The sequence below is a fragment of the Daldinia childiae genome, assembly GCF_008694065.1.
Source record: "Daldinia childiae strain JS-1345 chromosome Unknown Scaffold1, whole genome shotgun sequence".
Lineage (NCBI taxonomy): Eukaryota > Fungi > Ascomycota > Sordariomycetes > Xylariales > Hypoxylaceae > Daldinia > Daldinia childiae.
In genome coordinates, this window is record NW_022984642.1 from 3,563,282 (window position 1) to 3,585,096 (window position 21,815).

General features: G+C 45.9%; 6 protein-coding genes across 6 annotated transcripts; 5 read left to right on the forward strand and 1 right to left on the reverse strand.

Annotated features, from left to right (window-relative positions):
* Nucleotides 1-205: 205 nt before the first annotated feature.
* On the forward strand, nucleotides 206-829 carry GL218_00930 (uncharacterized protein; the record flags this gene model as incomplete). The annotated part of the gene is made up of 1 exon (XM_033577377.1): nucleotides 206-829. The coding sequence occupies one exon, from the start codon at nucleotides 206-208 to the stop codon at nucleotides 827-829; it is 624 nt and encodes a 207-aa protein (XP_033442293.1).
* Nucleotides 830-3,575: 2,746 nt separating this feature from the next.
* GL218_00931 (uncharacterized protein) lies at nucleotides 3,576-6,143 on the forward strand (the record flags this gene model as incomplete). The annotated part of the gene is made up of 8 exons (XM_033577378.1): nucleotides 3,576-3,976; nucleotides 4,033-4,313; nucleotides 4,411-4,613; nucleotides 4,795-5,051; nucleotides 5,106-5,192; nucleotides 5,250-5,272; nucleotides 5,324-5,450; nucleotides 5,507-6,143. 8 exons carry the CDS (start codon nucleotides 3,576-3,578, stop codon nucleotides 6,141-6,143), a joined length of 2,016 nt encoding a protein of 671 aa, XP_033442294.1.
* A 1,302-nt stretch (nucleotides 6,144-7,445) lies between these two features.
* GL218_00932 (Flavohemoprotein) lies at nucleotides 7,446-8,684 on the forward strand (the record flags this gene model as incomplete). The annotated part of the gene is made up of 1 exon (XM_033577379.1): nucleotides 7,446-8,684. One exon carries the CDS (start codon nucleotides 7,446-7,448, stop codon nucleotides 8,682-8,684), a length of 1,239 nt encoding a protein of 412 aa, XP_033441840.1.
* Nucleotides 8,685-11,430: 2,746 nt separating this feature from the next.
* GL218_00933 (Nonribosomal peptide synthetase 14) lies at nucleotides 11,431-19,028 on the forward strand (the record flags this gene model as incomplete). The annotated part of the gene is made up of 3 exons (XM_033577380.1): nucleotides 11,431-14,999; nucleotides 15,063-18,856; nucleotides 18,967-19,028. 3 exons carry the CDS (start codon nucleotides 11,431-11,433, stop codon nucleotides 19,026-19,028), a joined length of 7,425 nt encoding a protein of 2,474 aa, XP_033441841.1.
* Nucleotides 19,029-19,615: 587 nt separating this feature from the next.
* On the reverse strand, nucleotides 19,616-20,378 carry GL218_00934 (Superoxide dismutase [Mn], mitochondrial; the record flags this gene model as incomplete). The annotated part of the gene is made up of 2 exons (XM_033577381.1): nucleotides 19,616-20,184; nucleotides 20,246-20,378. 2 exons carry the CDS (start codon nucleotides 20,376-20,378, stop codon nucleotides 19,616-19,618), a joined length of 702 nt encoding a protein of 233 aa, XP_033441834.1.
* Nucleotides 20,379-21,109: 731 nt separating this feature from the next.
* Nucleotides 21,110-21,740, forward strand: GL218_00935 (DNA replication complex GINS protein psf3; the record flags this gene model as incomplete). The annotated part of the gene is made up of 2 exons (XM_033577382.1): nucleotides 21,110-21,151; nucleotides 21,216-21,740. The coding sequence occupies 2 exons, from the start codon at nucleotides 21,110-21,112 to the stop codon at nucleotides 21,738-21,740; spliced, it is 567 nt and encodes a 188-aa protein (XP_033442290.1).
* Nucleotides 21,741-21,815: the final 75 nt, after the last annotated feature.

The window sequence follows — 21,815 nt, forward strand, 5'->3', positions numbered from 1 at the left end:
GGGCACTTTACCATATCTCGCTACGTCTGTCTCTACCGTTTATCTTTCATGGGATTTAAATACTGTGTGGCCAACTACGTCCAATTTCCTAAATAATATCCTCATCAGCCATGATACGGCTCGACAATTACTGAATGTCATCGAGCCCATACAACTGGGATACGGCGCCATCATAATCAGCTTCCTTGGCGCGGTTCATTGGGGCATGGAGTACACAGAAAAGGTGCCCAACCGAGACCGCACGCGGTTCCGGTATGGACTCGGTGTCCTGGCTCCTATAGTAGCGTGGCCAACACTGCTCATGCCTATGGATTTTGCACTTACATCTCAGTTCGCGGCTTTTGTCATGCTGTACTTTGCTGATTCTCGAGCTACCGTTCGAGCTTGGGCACCCTCGTGGTATGGAGCATACCGGTTTGTATTAACCGCTGTCGTGGGCGCTGCCATTTTTATCAGTCTCATCGGGCGGATGAAAGTAGGCGATGCGAAGCCAAGGCTAACAGGCCTGGATGAGAAGCTACACGGCCGAAGGGGCGAGGAAGATTATACCAAGAAGTGGGAAGATCTTGAGAATAAGGAGAAAGAAAAAATAGAAAAGGAAAAGAAGGCCGAAGAGAGAAAGAAGAAAGAAGAGGCAAAGAAGGCAAAGGGGGATGAGAAGAAGTCAAGTAGCGGGAAGGAAGGGGGTAAAGAGGAAAAGGATGAAAATGATGAAAAGAAGGACGATAAGAAGGACGATAAGAAGGACGATAAGGAGGACGATAAGGAGGAGGATAAAGGTGGGAAGGATGCGAAACAAGCCGACAAGAAGAAGGGTGACAGCAAGTGAGCCTGATGATAAGACATGGCGAGTTATATACCTCCCATCCTTACTCGGTATGCTTGTCGAACTTGTTAGGGATTGATCTCAGAGTTGAATGTTGAATATTCTTAACTACGAACACTAGGCATTTTCATACGATTTCTCCCACATTGAGGCAGTAAGCGAACAAGCGAACCTGCCACTTCACTAGCATAGATAGTTCAAAAGAGAAAACTAAAAAAAATTCTAATACCTCAATTAGTTAAACTATCAATTGGCTGTTAGATGTAAGAATCCATATTTTTAACTTAATTATATCTCCTTGTCTGGGCAGGATTATTGAAGCCTTACGTGAATTAGGACTGTTGCTGAGTGTTATAAAGGTGTTAAGTAGACCCAGATTACAACAGCGGCATAAAAAATATCACTGGTGCTATCATGTCTGTGGCAAAAGTCGACCTGAAACTATCCTGACAACGCGGTAGCATATATATAGGTAGGCCCAGACTAAAAGGTCTTGCACATGTCCAGATTAACGATCTGGACATGTGCAAGTCTCCTGACTTATTGATATTGTATTAGCATTAGTGGTTACATACTACAGATGTATGTAGCAGCTCATTCACTAAATTCAGGTGATTTACCACTATATTTATAGCGATATTAGTCACAGTAGCTTTCTACATAGGTACCTAACATACTCGCACGTAGCTTTGCCAAGCTCTGATGTACAAGATACCAGCAGTGCTTCCCAACACGAGCATTGCTAGACTGAATGCAAGTTGGGATAACGGCTTCTAAAACGGCTGGTCCAAATTCCGGGACGCAACTCATCCTACACCGATCTTGAGGTACACGATTTCTGCTCATGCTTCGGTGTGTACGTTGATAGAGAAGAAGAAAATTCCCAATTTAGCAGGACATGCCGTATGGCTAGTAATGTTATTGGACGGGGACTACGGATCACTATAGACCATGTCGTTAGTGCTCCCCGAATACGAGTACCGGCAGGAAAGCAAATGATTTAACGCAAAGAATATGAAAGCTGCTGAATATTGGTTATAATCGGGTGGCACGTTCGTCTTCGTTAGAGTAGCGCGACATGATTGAACTGGCGCAGAGGTGGCACTCGTAATGGGCAGCTATGAATTCTCTAACCTACATAATTCGCCAATTTTGGTAGAGCATATAGTAAGGAAATGTGAGCTCATTATTCTAGCTGTAATGTTGCGATTCATGCGTTCCCGAGAAAAAGCATCCCACGCGGTCGGTAAACGTGCGGTGTCGAGCCTTCGGGTCAGGGCAAAGCAACATTCGAAAATCGTACGAGGGATGGAAGGGCGGAAATTTTGCCTTAAAATACCCCCGCGGGATGGCTTACATAAGGTTAGGTACATCCCGTACTTGCCCTGCATCCCCGGCTATGGCCCGGATGGATGTTGCACGCGGGTTGGATGGTTAATACATGTACCTAAGTAACGTTCCTAGGAACACGTACATGTAGCTTAATAAAATTGTAATATTTGTAACACATCTCGTTGTATTTGCATCCAAAACTTACGATCATGCTCTCCCAAAGTAGCCAACAACACATGAGGGGCCACCTCCTCAGGTAGTAGTATACGTATGTATGTAGGTAGGTAGGGTAATTAAAGGGTACTAGGTAATGGAAAACCATGGACCCGGGAAGTTTTCTTGAGCCTCAATTCTAATTTGACCCTACGACTACATTTATATCATGCATATTTAATAAGTCTTGCAATTTAGGTATTTTAGCATAGTCATATTTGCTATACTGACTCTGAACGTCCCTCGTCGAATCCCCCTCAATTTTCTAGGTCGAGTGCGTCACTGTGACGCTACAGTCCGATCTCCAATTCCGGTCCCAAGGAATACGGCAGCTCAGCCGATACATGGGGGTACAGCTCAGGTACCTATAGGGGTCATGCTTATATGGTTTATGTTAAGGTTAAGGCTATGTCTACCTTGCCCCCAGGTAAGTTCAACTGGCAAAACGAGCAAGATCATTCCACTTCCTCCGGATTGAATGTTGGCAGGTGCCCGATGAATACCTAGGATAGGTTACCTAAGTATGTGCCTCTAAAGGTACCTACATGTACCTTAAGTATTAACGTATAAACTTGTAAATGAATGGAAATCATCTCAGCATCTGTTGCCTCACACCGCATTTCCCCTTCCGAGTCCCCTCACCGGTCCTCCCGGATACTGTGCTTAAACTACCTACTACCTACCTACTACTTACCTACCCTACTAACTACTCTACTCTTATAAATACCTCCGTAGGTAAGATAGTAGAAGGCCTTCCTCTCCATGGGTCAGCATCGTCTTCTAGACCTCAGTTGTAACAACAAAACTTATAATACGACAGACAATTACTAGACTAATAAACACCATCTTACATTTCGGTGCTTGAACAAGCATGGCACCACTAGAAAGGAGAAGGAGGTTTTCAACAACTTCCGCACATCACCAGCGCCGGCTGAGTGAGTTCGCTGCCAAACGGTCAGTATAGACATTCTCTTAGTCGTCTGCAGAGGCTAACATATTTGTAGTATGTCTCAATATCTTTCATCATTGAACCCCTTCTGCTAGCAAATAGTAGCATATTCCCTACCACTTTCCTCCTCCTCCTAAGGACGGAGTGGCCCCTAGAAATAAACCACCCTTAAATATGTGATACTAACGTAAACCAGACGGGCCCTTTGCACGGGCTCTAACCGTAAGTTACATCCAAATTTGAGGACCATGAAACATGTGGCTAACTTGCTATATGAAGCCGCTGTTTGTCGGTATCTCAGCTGTGAAAAATGGCGACGGCACTGTGGTGCTGTCCATTGCAACACATGATCATACGTATCTACTCGATTACATGGTCGAGCATTTAAAACTCGATCCTTCGCAAAAAGACAAAGATATCATCGCAGATTATGTGGTCTCTCAGATACAGAAATATGAGCACGAAAACTTTGTTAAATTCGTCGGTGCTGGGCTTCCTTTAAATTTAAAGGATATAAGTCCTACCCTGAACTCACGACTCTGGTTGGAAATCGATGTTGTTCCTATTGATTTCGATGTCGACCAGTCAGAGACGTCCTTCTGGGACGATAAAAATGTTGATGAGCAGGCTGATTCGATGGCACGCAAGTGTGTAATGTAAGTTGAGGAATCTACCTTTATACGCTCTTCATGATGATAACATCATTCGGTAGGGTTTTTGGCCCTTCTCTAGTTCCCATACTACAAGTCGGCTTCCGTGGTGCTGTTATGAGCGACGCAGGATTTAGAGCTCACTTGACTACCCTCGACGACTACAAGCCAACGTGCAGCAATGAGACATGGAATTCAACGATGTACTTTGCCAAGCAACTGAAGGATAAGAAAGTCAAAATCGCCTTCTTCAGTGCAACCCCTCAGGGGGGTGGAGTCGCACTCATGCGGCATGCATTGGTGCGATTCGCTCGTTTGGCAGGCGTTGATTTGACCTGGTACGGTATGTTGAGATGTGCCTTAGATCCATATAGCTCATGTCTCATTTGGGGCATAGTGAGCCTCTTGCCGATGAACAATTTAATAACATTATATCCTAGTTCCGAAACCACGCCCGGGTGTGTTCCGGATCACCAAGAATATGCACAACATTCTTCAAGGCGTCAGTAAGCCAGAGGAACGCATCTCTCCGGACGATCAACAGTCGATTACAGACTGGATTACCGAAAATGCCAACCGTTATTGGCTCTCTAAAGGAGGTCCTCTACGCCCTGTTGATGAAGGCGGTGCCGACATAATTGTGGTATGTGAATGCAACCATTTCATTAAAAATCCAATAATTGTTTTGATACGTCAATGACATTTTCCCCTTCTAATCATTTTCTCTTTTCTTTTTCTTTTTTCACTTATATTTACATTACTTCGATATGTGGATTTCCAAAAGCATACGACCGGCTTATTGACGCTAACTTTAACCCCCCCAGATTGATGATCCTCAAATGCCTGGCCTTATACCACTAATAAAAAACATCACGCCAAATCGCCCCATCATCTACCGCTCTCATATCCAAATCCGTAGCGATCTTGTTGCTCAAAGTGGGTCGCCGCAAGATCAAGCATGGAATTTCCTCTGGAACAATATCCGCCACGCCGATATGTTCGTGAGCCATCCTATCCCTAAATTTGTCCCGAACAATGTCCCTCGCAACTTAGTCACGTACATGCCAGCGACCACAGATTGGTAAGTGTTCTACCCCGTTTAATAATGAGTTAGTCCTCATCTAACGTTATAAAGGCTTGATGGCTTGAACAAGCCCATAAATGACTGGGATAGTGGTTACTATGGGAGCAATTACAACGAACAGTGCCATGCCCAACGCATGTAAGTCTATTCCAAATTTACCTATACAAGAGGCTATACTGACGTAGGCCATTTTAGGACCCCATTACGGCATCCAGACTGTAAGAATAATAACCCTTACGTCTACGACATAGGCTAATATATATAACTAGGCAAATACATCATACAAGTTGCTCGCTTCGACCCAGCAAAGGGTATACCAACAGTCATAGATTCGTATGGCGAATTTCGCCGGCGCGCCAAAGAGTTAGGGTTACAAGATATCCCTCAGCTTGTAGTGTGGGTTTCCCCTAGAGTTGTGAATTTGAAAGCCCAAAGCTAACTCTTTGATACAGCACCGGTAACAGCTCCATTGATGACCCAGATGGAAATTTGATATATGATATCGTCATGGAACAGATCGAGACGCATTATTCAGAATTTTCTAATGACATTAGTGTCATGCGTCTACAGGCCAATGACCAGCTTCTCAATACCCTAATCGCGAAAGCACATGTGGTTCTTCAGCTATCCACGCGAGAGGGTTTCGAGGTTAAAGTATCCGAAGCATTACATGCTGGACGGCCAGTGATCGCTACTCTGGCCGGCGGTATACCAATTCAAGTCAAGGATAAGGTGAACGGCTTTTTAGTCGAGCCCGGCGATTATAAAGCTGTTGCACAGCATCTCATAGATCTATTTACGGATCAAGACTTGTGGGACCGGATGAGTCAGGAAGCGAGAAATGGTGTCAGCGACGAAGTTGGTACAGTTGGTAACGCCCTTTGCTGGTTTCAGCTAGCGAATAGATTCTACGATGTTGGAGTCAAGCCGAATGGCGCCAAGACTTTCGAAGGAAACTGTCGATGGGTGAACGACCTAGCGCGGGAGGAAGCCGGCCACCCATATGAAAAGGGAGAGAACCGCCTTCCACGACATTTTACCAACCAAACTGAATTACCTAGGTTTCACGAGGGCAATTTGAAGGAGTAGTTATGTTCATATCACATGGAGGAGTGATTTTTCATGTTCTAGGAAATAAGGTCTGATATTTTGGATAGCTGCGTGAGCGGGCTCCGTTAAGCCGGAATTTGATTGTGTCGCGGGTTCGGTCGATGTTTTACCAGTCCCTTAGTCCTCCGATACCCCACACGGCTGGCTCATAGGAATATACACATAGATGGATAGTTCTCTAGGTTATAAATTTTGGTATTTGTCTATATCGTATGACTTTTCGTCGGCGCTGAACGAGGTTTTAAAATATTAGAAGCGTCTAGAGTCACGGCCAATTACGTAAAATACCCTATGTATTCTGGAACTTGGGCCAACTTGGCGGGTCGCCTAGGTCCATTTGATGAGTAATGGGATGGTTTTTAGAGGTAGGATTACAGCCAACATGTCCCATTATTTTTTAGTCCTAGCTAGCACTTCGCTAACCATTACCTGAACTATTTTCTCCGTGCCTCCCCGTACGAACCCCGTGATGTTCGAATGCCAGGTCAGCCCCTCCTCGGTCCGCGGAAAAAGAGAGTTTAGAAGCACGAAATGAGAATGCTACGATCTTCTTAGAGGTTCAATTTTTGGGCAGATATGCATATTATGGGAATTGTCATTTGAAAAGAAAAAGGCAGGGATTTGGAAACTCCGTCGTCGGGGTTAGCATCAATATGATTTATGAGGGCCATACTTTGAGGATAATTTTGATATAATTGAGCCTCCTTAGCTACACTATTAGGAGGATAGCAACCGACCTGATTGAGTTATTCAAAAATCGATTAAAGGAAAACTCAATATGCAATAATGTCGACCCTAGGAAGAATACCCAGATTTAATGAGAAAATCCTTGGGCGGTTTTGGGATTGACCACCGCGGAGATGGTAAATCCACGAAACTAGTCGGAGGACCTGGTGGGTTCATCTCGAAGGAAAAAAGACAATTTTGACATTTCGGTTCGTTACCACAACTCAACCGTAAATATCAATTCGGCATCCTCCACAGGAAACGTGGTACGATGAACTAGCGGAACGCCGGAGATGGGAATATTGTTTGTTTGTTCCGTAACGACAACCAATTGCATTGAATCGAACATATGTTTTGTAAGTTCATGTTTTTAAGATGTTAAAAGAATATATAAGAGTGAGCGTCTACGCTGCTTCCTATGATTTTAACTATCAGTATCCCTTGAGAGTTTCATTCCATTGAAACATAATCGCCTCTTCCTTTCTTCCATCTTCCATTAAAAACTATAAAGAATTGCCACTTAACCATTCCATATCACATCTGTCAACATTCAAGATGGCTGTCGCTGCGCCCATCTCTCCGGAGCATATTGCCATCGTCAAGGCGACTGCTCCGGTTTTGAAGGAACACGGTGCGACGATTACAACGCTCTTCTACAAGAATCTGATCGCTGCTCACCCGGAGCTCAAGAACGTATTTAGCATGTCTAATCAAACTAGCGGGGCTCAACCGCGAGCTCTAGCCGGTGCCGTTTTTGCCTATGCCACCTACGTTGACGATCTCGGCCAACTAAAAGCTCTCGTAGAGCGTATCGCACACAAGCACGAGAGTCTTAACGTCCAGGCCGACCATTACCCCATTGTAGGAAAATATTTGATCGAGGCCGTAGCCGCGGTGCTAGGTGATGCTTGCACACCTGAAATCGCCGAGGCCTGGACCGCCGCCTACGGTGCATTGGCCGATATTTTCATCAACAGGGAAAAGCAACTGTACGCTGCTCACCAGAACTGGCAGAGCTGGCGCCGCTTCAAGATCCAACGCAAGGTACCAGAGACATCCGAGATTACCAGTTTTTATCTTGTGCCCGAAGACGGACAGCCGCTCCCGTCGTTTCTGCCGGGACAATACATTAGCCTTCAAGTATTCATTTCTCAAATGGGTCACATGCAACCCAGGCAATACTCGCTAAGCGAAGCACCGCGCACCGATTACTACCGCATCAGCGTGAAGAAAGATAAGGGAAAGCAGGCTGGCGTTCCGGGATTAATCTCTAATCTGCTACACGAAAACTACAAAGAGGGTGATGTTCTCGAGCTTACGGCGCCTGCTGGGGAGTTTTTCGTTGACCCCAAGGAAGATGAGAGCAAGCCTATCGCTCTTATCTCCGCGGGCGTTGGTCTTACACCCATGCTGTCCATTCTCAACAGTGCCGTAAACGCGGGATCACGCCGGCGCATCTCGTGGATACACGGTGTACATAGCTCTGAGGTCCGCGCGTTTAACGATCATATCCGAGACACGTGCGCCAAGGATGTCAACAAGAACATCAACGCAACGTTCTTTGTTACGTCACTCCAACAGCGCGATGTAGAAGGAGTTGATTACCACTTCGTCGGGAGAGTAGACCTCGGCAAGGTTGACCCCAGGTCTAATTTGTTCCTCGATGACGCACGCGCCGAGTACTTCATATGTGGTCCTTACTCGTTTATGAAAGATACAGAGAAGTATCTAGTCGGTGTTGGAGTGGGCCCAGAGCGGATACATCTCGAGGTCTTCGGCACCGGAGATCAGTAGATGTTTGACTTGATCGTTGAGAAGGCAAGCTATAGGGGCCCGATGGGTATTATTCCAGGGCAAGCACTGTTCATACTGTAAATATTTCATTTAGTCTGCATTCGGATTACTTGAGGGTGCTAGGCGTCATCGGTATGGATATTTTTTAATATTTAGATAGATTCCTCTCTAATGAACCGTGTATCAAATATTGTCGGATTCGTTGGCAAGATCTATTATCCTTACTAGTCAAATAATTTATGAAGAAACCCCTTAGTATCAATTTTAACGAGATCAATACATCCAAGAGACAAACGATTTGGGGACCACGTGTAAATGATCACGTACACCTTTGTAACCAAGCCGATTTGTCACCCAGAGGGACTACAACAAAGGAAAATAAATATAACATGTAGGGTCCTGAATTTATTACCCAGGCGGAGCGATTATGGAGCCAATAAGCAGTACCGGGTTTTGAAGAGACTAGAAGGAATTAGAAGAAGCAAATTTACCTAGGTTAGAAGTCGAGGATTAATAAACCTAGCCTTTTTTGAAGTTTTCAGCAATTTGTTAGGTATCACGGGATTTGATTGATAACAAGCAAATGCTGATCCCTCTATTTCTAATTTGACGAATCCCTCTTTTCTATTGCACGAGAAGTTGCCATGATTTTTCGGACTTAACGCCCTCATAAGTCAGAAAAGTTGAAAGTTGAACCTTCTAATGAGATAGCTTATGATATTTCAAACCGTAGGGTTTAAGCTACACTAGCAATAAGCGCTATTCCTATAACCGGTAATATCCGATGAATAGTAAGAATACGAGACCTACATAGTTGATCAAGCTTCACATTCGATCGTGACATACATCATATTAACAACCACATCTAAAAGCTAGATGATTTACTGTTAGGTTTAACCCCCTCGGGATTAGTTGCGTATTTAGGTAGGTAGTACAAGTTATGACAAAAATATCTCATTGCATCGTTCCCCATGGAGAAGAACTATGTAGCACTTCGTATTTATTAAGCACAGATATTGCAATAACTTAGCTGTCGTCTGGATGGGACTTAATATGCTCTTGGTTTGTTTTACTTGCTTAACTACTACCGGCAAATGGTTCTCAGCCATCACGAAGAGGATGAAAAGGAGAGAAGGATCTAATTGACAGGTGAGACACTACCTAATTGCTTGTTGCTACGTTGCCCGTTAACTAATATTTACTTGGTCATGCTTAGCTAAAAAGTATTCGCAATTACTTAAGAAGCGGCCTAGATGATATTGTAGGATTGACACAAACAAGGTCATCATACAAGGATGCCTGGTTATGGTCAGTGTTATAGAATATACCTAATTTTATGAAGAGGAAATTCGACACCGAGACAAATCCTATGATCAAGTCTTAATAAGAGTACAGGGGCACGAGAAAATCCGCCATGAACAATGGCCGGAATTGGTCTCCCAGGGGAGTGGTTCGGTGTTACACAGTCGATTGAAGGTATCCATATTCACATTTACCGGTTACACACCTGATATCTGATAGGCAAAGCCCATCCCTTACAAAGACTGCAACTAAGGGGGCGGGTCCTGGGTGTATTGCAGGATTTCTCAGGGGATCTTCATTGTTCAAATGACGAACCTAAGGCTACAATCTAGACTCTGCCATTGTTAATAACTAAAGACGCTAGTAGGAGAAACCTCCCGAAATAAAACTACAACATTACTTACCCATGTGGCAGAATGGCCATATAAAACTTCTTCATTTATATACGGGAGAATACCAAAAATAAATATATCACATTGATAATAATTGTACGACAAGGCCGTGCTAGTAATTCGACATAATTTGTCTGCATCTATGCAAGATAAATATAGCCTCATCACAGCCAAAGAGGTTCTGGCTCAGGGGAATATGAAAGAGCCCTCCCTAAATACAAAAGAGGATATATCCGTGTTGGCTACAATAATCACATGTCATGGTGTCTCTGTGAAAAAGTTCTCAGTGGATCTGGGTCTGATGTCCTAAAGCTATGAGTGCCATTAAGTTTTACATTTGGACCAGTTAGTCCTCTCGACTAACGACTAATGCAATGAATACGTTTTCCTAACTTTCCTAGGTAGCCTTCATTTTATCCTACCCAAGTCCTACCGTACTCATGAAGGAATGCCCAGCTTAGTGTTTGTGTAGAGTAGGTACATGTTCTCACCGAGAGAAACTCGACATGTACTGGCTGTAAATCTTCTACCGGCATCATCATGTGTCACTCTAGTACTAAGCCGAAGTCACATATCCTTAGGTACTTTTGCTTGTTGCCTCGAGTTACGATCCAATTTACTTTAGGTATTTACAGCAGTTTCCTTCATCAGCTCTTTCTCGACTTAGAATTCGATGTACTGGCAAGTCACTGTCACTAACAACCCTCACCATAGCAACACATCACTCCCCGTTGCAGCTGTTTCCGCTTTTCAACCAGGTGAACGCAACTTCCCATTTACCCCCCTTGAATGTTAATGCATTCTCAGTTCTACAATTGCAACTTACAATAATGCAAACCTGTCTTTACTCCCGCACCACACACACGCACACACATATAAAAACACACAAAATTCAATATTACATTCGTCTCTCTTTCGTCTGTTCTTTTGTAAACATCTAGATCCTCTCTTCACCCCTCTATTATCTACATTTCCCTTACATTCACATCAATTGTACTAGAGTGACACAATACGCATATTGTGGTCAACCTAGGTTGACTTAAATCGGTACAATGGGGTACAAACAGCCTCTGACTGAGCCAATTGCAGTCGTCGGCGTAAGTTGTCGCTTTGCTGGTGGCGCTACGTCACCAACAAAGCTCTGGGAGGTGCTTTGCAATGCTCCCGATCTCTCCCGAGAAGTCCCCCCTGAGAGGTTCAACGCTACGGCTTTCTATCATCCCGATGGAGAGTACCATGGTACAACGAATTCCATCAAGGCATATTGGCTAGATCAAGATCATCGCGTCTTTGATGCAGGTATGTTTCACATCACGCCAAAGGAGGCAGAAGCTGTCGACCCTCAGCAACGCCTAGTCCTAGAAGTCGTCTATGAGGCCCTTGAATCAGCTGGATACACTCTGAACACATATTCCGGGAAGAATGTCGCCGTTTTCTCCGGTGTGATGACTGCCGACTATGATACCTTATCTCAGCGTGACGACCTGTTCACGAGTCAGTATTATGCAACTGGAAATGCTCGTTCGATTATTTCGAACCGAATATCGTACTTCTACAACTTCCAGGGCCCATCTATGACCATAGATACTGCCTGCAGCTCAAGCTTGGTGGCTCTCCATCAGGCTGTCTTGAGCTTGCGTTCAGGGGAAAGCGTTATGGCGTGTGTAACAGGCACAAATATAATGATGACTCCGGAACAATTCCTCGTAGAGTCTAGTCTACACATGCTGAGCCCTACAGGCAAAAGTCGGATGTGGGATGCAGCAGCCGATGGCTACGCACGTGGTGAGGGTGTTGCCGCCTTCCTTCTTAAGCCCCTTTCTCGAGCCTTGGCAGAGGGCGACCAGATCACCGCAATTATTCGCGATACTGGAGTCAACTCAGACGGACGAACAAAGGGAATTACGTTACCAAATCCTCAGGCCCAGACCATCCTTATCAAAGATACATATCAGAAAACAGGCTTGAATTCACTGGAACCTGACGATCATTGCCAATACTTCGAAGCTCACGGCACCGGTACACCCGCAGGTGATCCTAGAGAAGCTGAAGCTATTTATAATGCTTTCTTCGACGATAGCATGAGTCTTACTCATTCTTCTAGGACTAAACGCTTATTAGTAGGGTCGGTCAAGACCGTTCTTGGGCATACCGAGGGTGCAGCTGGGTTGGCTGGATTGCTCAAGGTTGTTGAAGCTATGAAGAACAATGCTGTTCCACCAAACCTGCATCTCGAAAAAATCAATCCTACTATTGAACCTTTTTGCAAGCACCTTGACGTACCGACATCTTTGGTTCCTTGGCCTCGTCCACCCATCGGTCAGCCGAAAAGGGCAAGTGTTAATTCATTTGGATTCGGAGGCGCCAACGCCCACGTAATCGTCGAATCGTACGAACCACTAATTCACGATCAAATCTACAAGAAGAATTCTGGAAAGAAGTCGAAGTCGTCTGGAAGGAAGTCGGGAAATATGCAATCATTGGCAAAGATTGGGGATACTCCACTCTCTTTACCTCTTCTTCTATCTGCTGGCTCACAGAAATCGCTGCAAGCTGTCATTGCCTCTTGTAGAGACTATATTCTGCAACACCCAGATGTTGACCACGCTCAACTAGCTTGGAGTATATATTCTCATCGAACGGCATTGCCATATCGAATCTCGGTGCCGGCAGGCTCATCAGCACAGGCACTTCAGGTTCTCAACGATATTCTCAAGCCAACATCGAGCATCACAGGGGTTCGGAGCGCAACTTCCACTGGGCGCCCGAAGATTATTGGTATATTCACTGGTCAAGGTGCACAGTGGACTTCGATGTCTAAGTCTCTGTTTTATACCAGTAAAGTATATTGCAATGCTATCCGTGGCCTTGATAAGATACTGGGTTCTTGTCCTCACCCCCCTAACTGGACACTGGAAGAACAGATTCTAGCGGAGGAGAGTGAATCCCGTGTGGATATCGCTGCCGTATCTCAACCTCTTTGTACCGCGTTGCAAATAGGGCTGATAGACCTTTTTCAAAGCTTAGGCATCAAATTCCACACTGTAATCGGACATTCTTCTGGGGAGATTGCAGCCGCATATGTAGCAGGAAGACTTTCAGCACGGGATGCGATATTGATCTCGTACTATCGCGGTTACTTTGCACATCTAGCCGGTGGGCAGGATGGTCAAAAGGGCGGAATGCTTGCAGCAGGAATATCCGAGTCCGAAGCTCTGCAATTCTGCGAAAACCCCATGTTCAAAGGTAGATTGCAGATTGCCGCGAGTAATGCACCATCCAGTGTTACGCTTTCAGGCGACATTGAAGCGATTCGCTTGGCTCATGACGAGCTAACCAGGGAACTGAAGTTCGCGAGGATACTCCGTGTCGACTCGGCTTATCATTCCTTCCATATGGTCCAATCCGGAACCAAATACGTCGAAGCTCTTCGGGGCAGTGGGATTGTGACTGCTTGGCAAGGCAACGAAGTTATCTGGATTTCTAGCGTCCATGGCCGAGTTATGAAGGGAGAAGAGCTTGGTATTAGTTACTGGAAAGACAACATGGTTAACATGGTACGATTCCACGATGCCGCCGCAAACGCGATTTTGCAACAAGGCCCATTCGATTGTGCCTTGGAAGTTGGGCCTCATCCAGCTCTTAAAGGGCCTTTTACGCAGACGGCGAAGTCTCTTGGAAATGAAATTCTTTATCTGAGTCCGCTAGAACGACATAAAAACGACTCGTTAGCCTTCGCTTCCTTTCTCGGAGGCTTGTGGTCTCATTATGGCATTGAAGGAGCTGATCTTCGGAAATATATCGAGAACTCACCCGAATATGGCGTCCTCAGCACACGTCTTACTGATTTGCCCACGTACTCATGGGATCATTCGCAGATTTACCATCGAGAGTCTAGAATTTCGCGTCAATTCCATTACAAGACCGCCCCGCCGCACGAGTTGCTCGGCGCTCGAACCAGAGACGATAATGAACACGAGCTGCGATGGCGAAACATGCTGAGACTGGAGAAGTTACCCTGGGTAGAGCATCATAGCTTCCAGGGCCATGCTCTTCTCCCCGCTTCAGCATATTGTATTATGGCGTTAGACGCAGCGCGTACCATCATCAAAGATAGGCCTGCCTCGTTGGTTGAACTTCATGACTTGCAGATTATAAGCGGAATCAATATCGAGCGTGAGTCTGCAGGCGTCGAAGTCATGTTCACTCTTAACATCATTCCACAGAGCAAGGGCGGAAGTGCGAATTCAACAATAGAGGCGAACTTCAGTTTGGTATCTTGCCCTGCTGACGGAACGACAACTATGCGGTTGAACATGGTCGGACACCTTAAGATATACCTAGGCGAGCCTACTCTGGGTGCTCTGCCGTCTCGATGTGCCTCTGAGTCAGAGGCGTTCAGTGCGACCCCTGAGTCTTTCTATAAGATGATGGCGCAAATTGGATTGGAGTATACTGGGCCATTCAAGGCACTGGAGTCCATCCAACGTCGTTATAATTACTGTAGTGCAACCTTGAAGCGCCACCATGCAGAAGACACGACGACTCTACCGATCAGTCCTGCCACACTCGACACCTGTTTCCAGTCAGCGTTTTTGACATATGCTTTCCCAGGTGATAAGTGAGTTCCCATATAACGCTATAACTTTTATATTTTGAGTCAACTGACATTGGAGTTCAACAGATCCCTTTGGACTTCTTTCCTCCCCGTACATATCGATCGAATACGCTTTAATCTGACGACGAGTGAGAGCGATAGTTTGATTGTGGATACTCATATGGTAGATATCCAACCCTCAATGACTAACACCAAGGCTACCTTCGATGTTGACATAAGTATATTCAATGAGAACAAAGACATGGAGATTCAAGTCGAGGGACTGACAGTTGCCGCTTTGGCACACATTCAACCAAAGGATGACTATGAGCTGTATCTTCACACTGTCACAGATATGGACCCCAGCGATGAGATCGTTCGCGCAGACGGGGTGTCCGCTATCACACACAGTCCAAACGATCCGGTACTCGTAGAGAGTTGTGCGCGTGTAGCTACGTTTTTTGTCAGACAATATCATGATACCCATGCGCAGTCATCGGATCTTAGTCTCTACTATGAGAAATTGGCGAAATCGTTCCCAATAATATTAGGGACTGTAGGCCCTGAATGTTGGTCTTCTGACACGAAAGAGAATATCGATAAGTTCGTGGAATGTTCAAACTATTATGACCGTTTGAACTTGATTCGCACGCTCGGCAATTATGAGCCGGGCTTCGTGATAGATGTTCTCCAAGCCCTTGCAAGCGAGACGAACTACCTGACCTACTCTCACCAACACGTGGGGCGGATTGCGAAGCAGATTGCCCATCAACACGCTGGGATGAATATCCTCAGTCTGGCCGGACAGGAGATTGAACTTCTTGTTGAAGTCCTGTCGGCTCTCGATTCGTCATATTATTCCTTCACTATCGGTACTAAGACGACCCAGAGCCTAGGCCAGCACGTCAAGTTAGAAGGCTCTTCTGGTAAACTCATTCGTTCATCGCTGGATTTTGCAGGGGACCTCAAGGCTCAGCTTGGACTGGACAACGTTTACGATTTGGTTTTGCTGTCGGCCTCAGAACTTGAGAATGAGCATGCGTCAGAAATATTGAAAAGTGTACGTGCTATTATGAGACCAAGAGGTTTTTTAGTTGTCGTACAATTTCCCAAAAGCCAGTTGAAATACCAACTACCTCAAACCTCAGAGGATCGGGATGGTAGAGCCGGGGCGCAAACGCCACCCCAGTGGCCTGACGCCCTCGATACTTATGGCTTTATTCAGGTCGCAAAGCACTGCAACCAGTCATACTATGCGGGATACTCAATAATGGTCCGACAATTGACTTCTCCCGAGCTAGAGCTTGTGAAGGAGCCAACAAGAACTGAAGGAAGCATTATCGCAGACCATCTTCTTATCATTGGCGGTAATGGTTCATCCAGCACTCCTATTGCTAAGGCATTGGCGCAACGTCTCTTGCCTTTGTGCAATAAAGTCTCTTTCCGAGCTACTTTTGATAATGTCGATTCAGATGTCACAGGTGGCTGTACTGCTGCTATCATCCTAGCAGATCTTGACAAGCCATTGATGTCGAATATGACACAGCGGACGCTTGATCGACTGCGAGAACTACTCAAACCTAACATGAAGGTTATGTGGCTCACATCCAATGCACGTTTTGGAAATCCTGATCACGCTGCCACCTTTGGATTCACGCGTACGGTTTCGGCCGAAATTCCTAGCTTGACCTTGCAGATGCTTGATCTAGATCAAGTTGTTGGATCCGGGGATCTCGTAGCCGACAACTTTATCCGCCTTATGATGACTGGTGAAGATGATACTAGCGCTCTCCGGGTTGATGAGCGAGAGATCCATATTGAAAAAGAGAGGCGTGTCATTCCTCGTGTTATGCCCCTGAAGATGTCGAATGACGGAGTCAACTCTATGCGACGCGTAGTTTCGAACTATGGCAACACTCTTAGGGAAGCTATCGAAGTTATCCCATGTGCCCTTCCTAGTGGCCTAGTCCGCTATGAGGCCAAACTTCAACATGCCAATACTCACAATCGACATCTTAAACAGGTCTCAGTCCGGCTGGATTATAGCTCGGTGGTAGCTCTGAGTTTCAACAACTCGGCTATGGCTTATATGTGCCTCGGTCAAGACCTGGCTACTGGCGAACGTGTGATAGCTATGTCTCAGAACAATACTTCGTATGTTCAACTTCCGGAGGAGCAAGTGCATCCCATCGGATCGGGCGCCAATATTGGACCTCACCTCATCTCGCTTGCTATGAGATATTTAGTGGCCGGCATGGTTGCAACTCAAGCTGAAAGACGACGTGTCGTTCTCATCGATGCCGACCCGCTGCTTGTTGAGTGTATAAAGGAGGTTGTGATAGGCCACGTAACATGGTATACCACCACGTATTCAGAGCAAGGTGGTGCGCATGGTCCTTTATTCCTACATCCGCGTGTATCAGCTAGGGATATCAAGGGCATGTTCCCGGCATCGGGGGCGGTTGTCTTCGACTTACAATCGCAGGAACGTACCAAGTTATCACAGCAGATTTCAAACTTGCTCCCGAATAACTGCAAGTACTACTCTTGTAGCACTCTATTAGGCCCTCGCAACATCTCCGAAGCGAATACGCAGCAGGACTACTTCTGGAAGACTGGTTGGAGAGTAGCGGTTATCAGAGCCTTGGGATCGAATGTTACCAACCCGCATAGACATGTGGACTTTGATGCTCTCTCCCTCTCGGTTCTACAATCGCGCACCGAGATTCCATCGTCGCTATTTCGCATCATCGACTGGAGAGCTGATCGCAACGCTGAGCTTACTACTAAGCACTTCATCACGGAGCAACTCTTCCGCGCAGACAGGACGTACGTATTAGTTGGGTTGACCAAAGACTTTGGACAAAGTCTATGCTATCTGCTCCTCAAGCATGGTGCCCGTAATGTTGTCCTGGCGAGTCGTAATCCGAAGACAGATCCCAAGTGGATAGGAGAACTATCAAACTCTTATGATGCTAAGATCGAAGTGCGCAAATGCGATGTCACCGACCTCGCAAGCGTACAGGCATTCAGGAACGGCCTATCTCAGTCAATGCCTCCTGTTGGTGGCGTAGCCAATGGTGCTATGGTTCTTGATGATCGTGTCTTCGCGCAGATGGATATTGACACGTGGGAACGAGTTCTACGTCCCAAGACTGTTGGCTCCCAGAACCTACACAGTGTCTTTAACGACCCCAATCTTGAGTTCTTCATAATGACATCGTCTTTCGCCGCCATTGGTGGCCACCCAGGCCAGTCGAACTACGCCACGGCCAATATGTACATGAATGGACTGGCAGGTATGAGACGTCAGCTTGGGCTTGCTGGTTCGGTGTTGAACATCGGCGTCATTTATGGTCTCGGCTTTCTACAGCGAGAGAAAGAGGAGCTGTACGCCGGCCTAGAACGTGAGGGATATCCGCCAATTTCCGAGCGTGACATCCACCATATGTTCCTCGAGGCCGTTATCACGGGCCGTCCTGGACAGGCATCTCCAATGGACCTTACGACTGGCCTTCGCCGATTCGATCCTTCTGACCCAAACCCCTTGCATTGGCATCAGGACCCTAGATTCGCTCACTATACCCGCCAGGAAACTGAGAACACAGTTGCTGCCACGACAGGCACACGCATGAGCCTCAAGGATACTATCGCGGCTCTTACGGAACCAGATGCTGTCTCTCAGGCTATCCTAGTAGCATACACGGAGCGATTGCAGACGCTCCTTCAGCTTCCCCTAGAGGCCATATGCCCGAGCCAGAGTATTTCTGAACTAGGTGTAGACTCGCTCGCCGCAGTTGAAATCCGCGGATGGATTTTCAAGTCAATCGGCAAAGATGTATCCGTGATCAAACTGCTCGGTGGTACCAGTATCCGAAAGCGTAAGTTGAGACCCCCTACATTCCCTTTTTTTTTTTCTTTATTTACTAGTTAACTACTTTTCGTTTCTTTGTCTACATTTGATAAATAGCATACTAATAAATATAAATAGTGTGTACAGAACTCGCTGAGCAGATTATTGCTGATCGCGGCAACGAAACGAAAAAGGCATAGTATAAACGAAGTCATTCACTTGTACTTACCTCACACGACCTTATTTATATTACGCCAAGCACAAACTACGATAGGCATGATTCCCGCTGAAGAAGTCTTGCACGAGGAATTCCAGTGTTAAGACTAATAGGAGGAGACAGGTATTTCGTCTTGGAATTTTTAATATAGGCCGGCGGTGTTTATGTGACCGGTGTTTTTGGAAGGACACCCATTTTCTATAGACTACAAGTGAGGGCTTCAAGTGCATAGCCCGGAGACCGCTGTATCACTAATGTAATTTTCTTCTCCTTGCTTTAACTTCGTGATCGCATTCAAAGGATGGCCTGTGTCTGGAAAAATGTATTTCGACCGTCTAAAGGCAGGCATTGGCTTTTCAGCTTTAATAATGATGGAAGAAACGACTGAAACATCATGCTTAGCTGTTCTAATTGAGACAATTGTACTTATTGATAAATATACTGGCTCAATACCTGCTTAGACTCGCTTATAAACTCGTATACCCAGCAGATTCGTTCATATTAAATTCACACGTAACAAGGGCTTAAGTGTGCCGTGTCGTTCATTATCTACAGTAAAGTTGCCACGCTTTACGCCTTCTCCAACCTCTTAGCCACGGTACCCCAGTTGATGACATTCCAAATGGCATTGAAGTACTCGGCCTTGCGGTTCTGGTATTGTAAGTAGTAAGCATGTTCCCAAGCGTCAATACCTAGTAGCGGGACTTGGTTTCCAATGACCGGGTCCTGGTTTGCTTTGGTGATAACCTGTAGGGTACCGGCAGACTTGTCCTTGACCAGCCAAGCCCAACCGCTTCCTTGGATACCCGCTAGAGCTGTATTAATCTGCTTCTGGAGGGTTTCGAAGGAACCAAAGTCCTTGTCGATGGCGGACTTTAAAGAACCTTCGGGCTCACCACCGCCTCCCTTATTGTTTGGAGCCAGGTTCTCCCAGAACAGAGTATGATTCTTGTGTCCGCCACCGTGAAAGTTGAGCAGGGGAGCAGTAGCGGCTGCTTGGATATCGTCGCCCTTGGCCTTAGCTTCTTCAATGGTCTCTAGGGCGCTGTTGAGGCCGTTGACATAAGTCTGGTGGTGGCCCTTGTGGTGGAGCTCCATAATCTTGCCGGAGATGTAGGGTTCAAGTGCGCCATAGTCGTCTGCGCAGCTGGTATTAGCTAATTGAGCTTGCACATAATGAATAATTGGTATGCTACGTACAAGAGAGGTCAGGCAAGGTTGCCTTGCCTCTGACGAAAGAGGTGCTGGTCAGCGCGGCGATGCCGGGTTTCATGGAGCTTGCGCGCAAAGCTGCTCGTACAGTAGGAACCGTTCGGAATAATGTCGTCGCCATTTTGAATTGCTCTATTCTACAAGTCCTAAATCTCGTGTATGGTTTCTAACCTGTAAAAAGATTTTTGTACTTATAGCTAATTAGGAGTGAAGACAGGTATAGATTTAGTAGAGAGAAAAAAAAACCTCGTGTAAAAGAAACTGTTAGAAACTGTTATAGAGATATCTCGGCCCTGCTACTGCCGGACCGGAAACAACCCAGCCATTTATGTTGCGATACTGCAGCCGGGAATGATGTCAACTACATGTAGGTACTTCTTAGTTACATATACTTCTGTGAGTTACAAGAGACCGAGGAAGCTATGTCCGAGCTGTCAACTGCGGGGCATGGGAGCTATCGGCCTTCTTAGTATGTACCTCTATGATAGGTACCTAATGCAGCAAACTTTCAATCAGTATTCCGTCATCTGGAATTATGTACTCTCACGTTACATATGGGCACTAGTTTTGTACTTTAAATACGGTGCCGCACAGTGTTCACGATGTTCACGAACAGTTAGAGCTATTACATTATACATGAACCGAAGCCTAATTAAAGATGTATGGCACGTAAAAAGCGCGTCTTGCTCCACCAATAGTGGACCTTCAATGTTCCATGTAATAAGTACAACTAATAAGTGCATAATCATATAACTAATTATAACTAGGTTATTTCTATCGAGATATCTCACGAAGAAGTTGTTAGAGAATGAAGAAGCATCTTCCATCCACTTCTAAGGGCGTATGCACAACATGTCCTATTACGACATAGATGCGATACTTACTGATGCTGAAGTAGGTCTAAGACCTGAGTACCCTCTCTGTACCCTCTTTATTCTCCAACTAACCTCTCCGCAAGAAAGTTCCTTGTAAATTCGAGCTCGAGGTACCCGAACTCGGTTATCTCGACAACAACCCTTCACAACCGTTAAAGACTGGCACCTCGGTCGGTCTGCCGTTATGGCTTGCCGAACATCTTGCTCTCACGAGTAGGTCGCCAAGCAGTTCAGAAGAAAATTCAAGTTCGTTTGTCTCCCTCGATCTCCCTTCTTCGCTATCCAATGAGGTTATGTCTGCCTTAAAAGCCGATCCCCGAGCCGTACCCCTCCGCGACCAATCCCAGAATTTCTACGGCCTCGGAACCCGTATGCTCGACGTCTTCGAAGAAGGGGAGATATGCGCAATCCTCCGGAGGACCTTCGTTACGAGAGCCACTGATATCGCCCTCCATGCTAGGAAAGCTGGCGCTACCGAGGATATGGGCGTCGGCACTGGTGAAGAATTCTTGAGAGGGCTAGAAGAATGGGAGAGGAAGCTGTTTAGAAAAGCTCATGAGGGTACCAAAGGTACTAAGGAATGGATGGAACGCGTTAAGAAGCATTGACGGTCTAACCAGTTTTTTCCAAAGTACAAAAGTACAGTAGAATGTTATCTACTTGGATAGATTGCGAGATGGCTT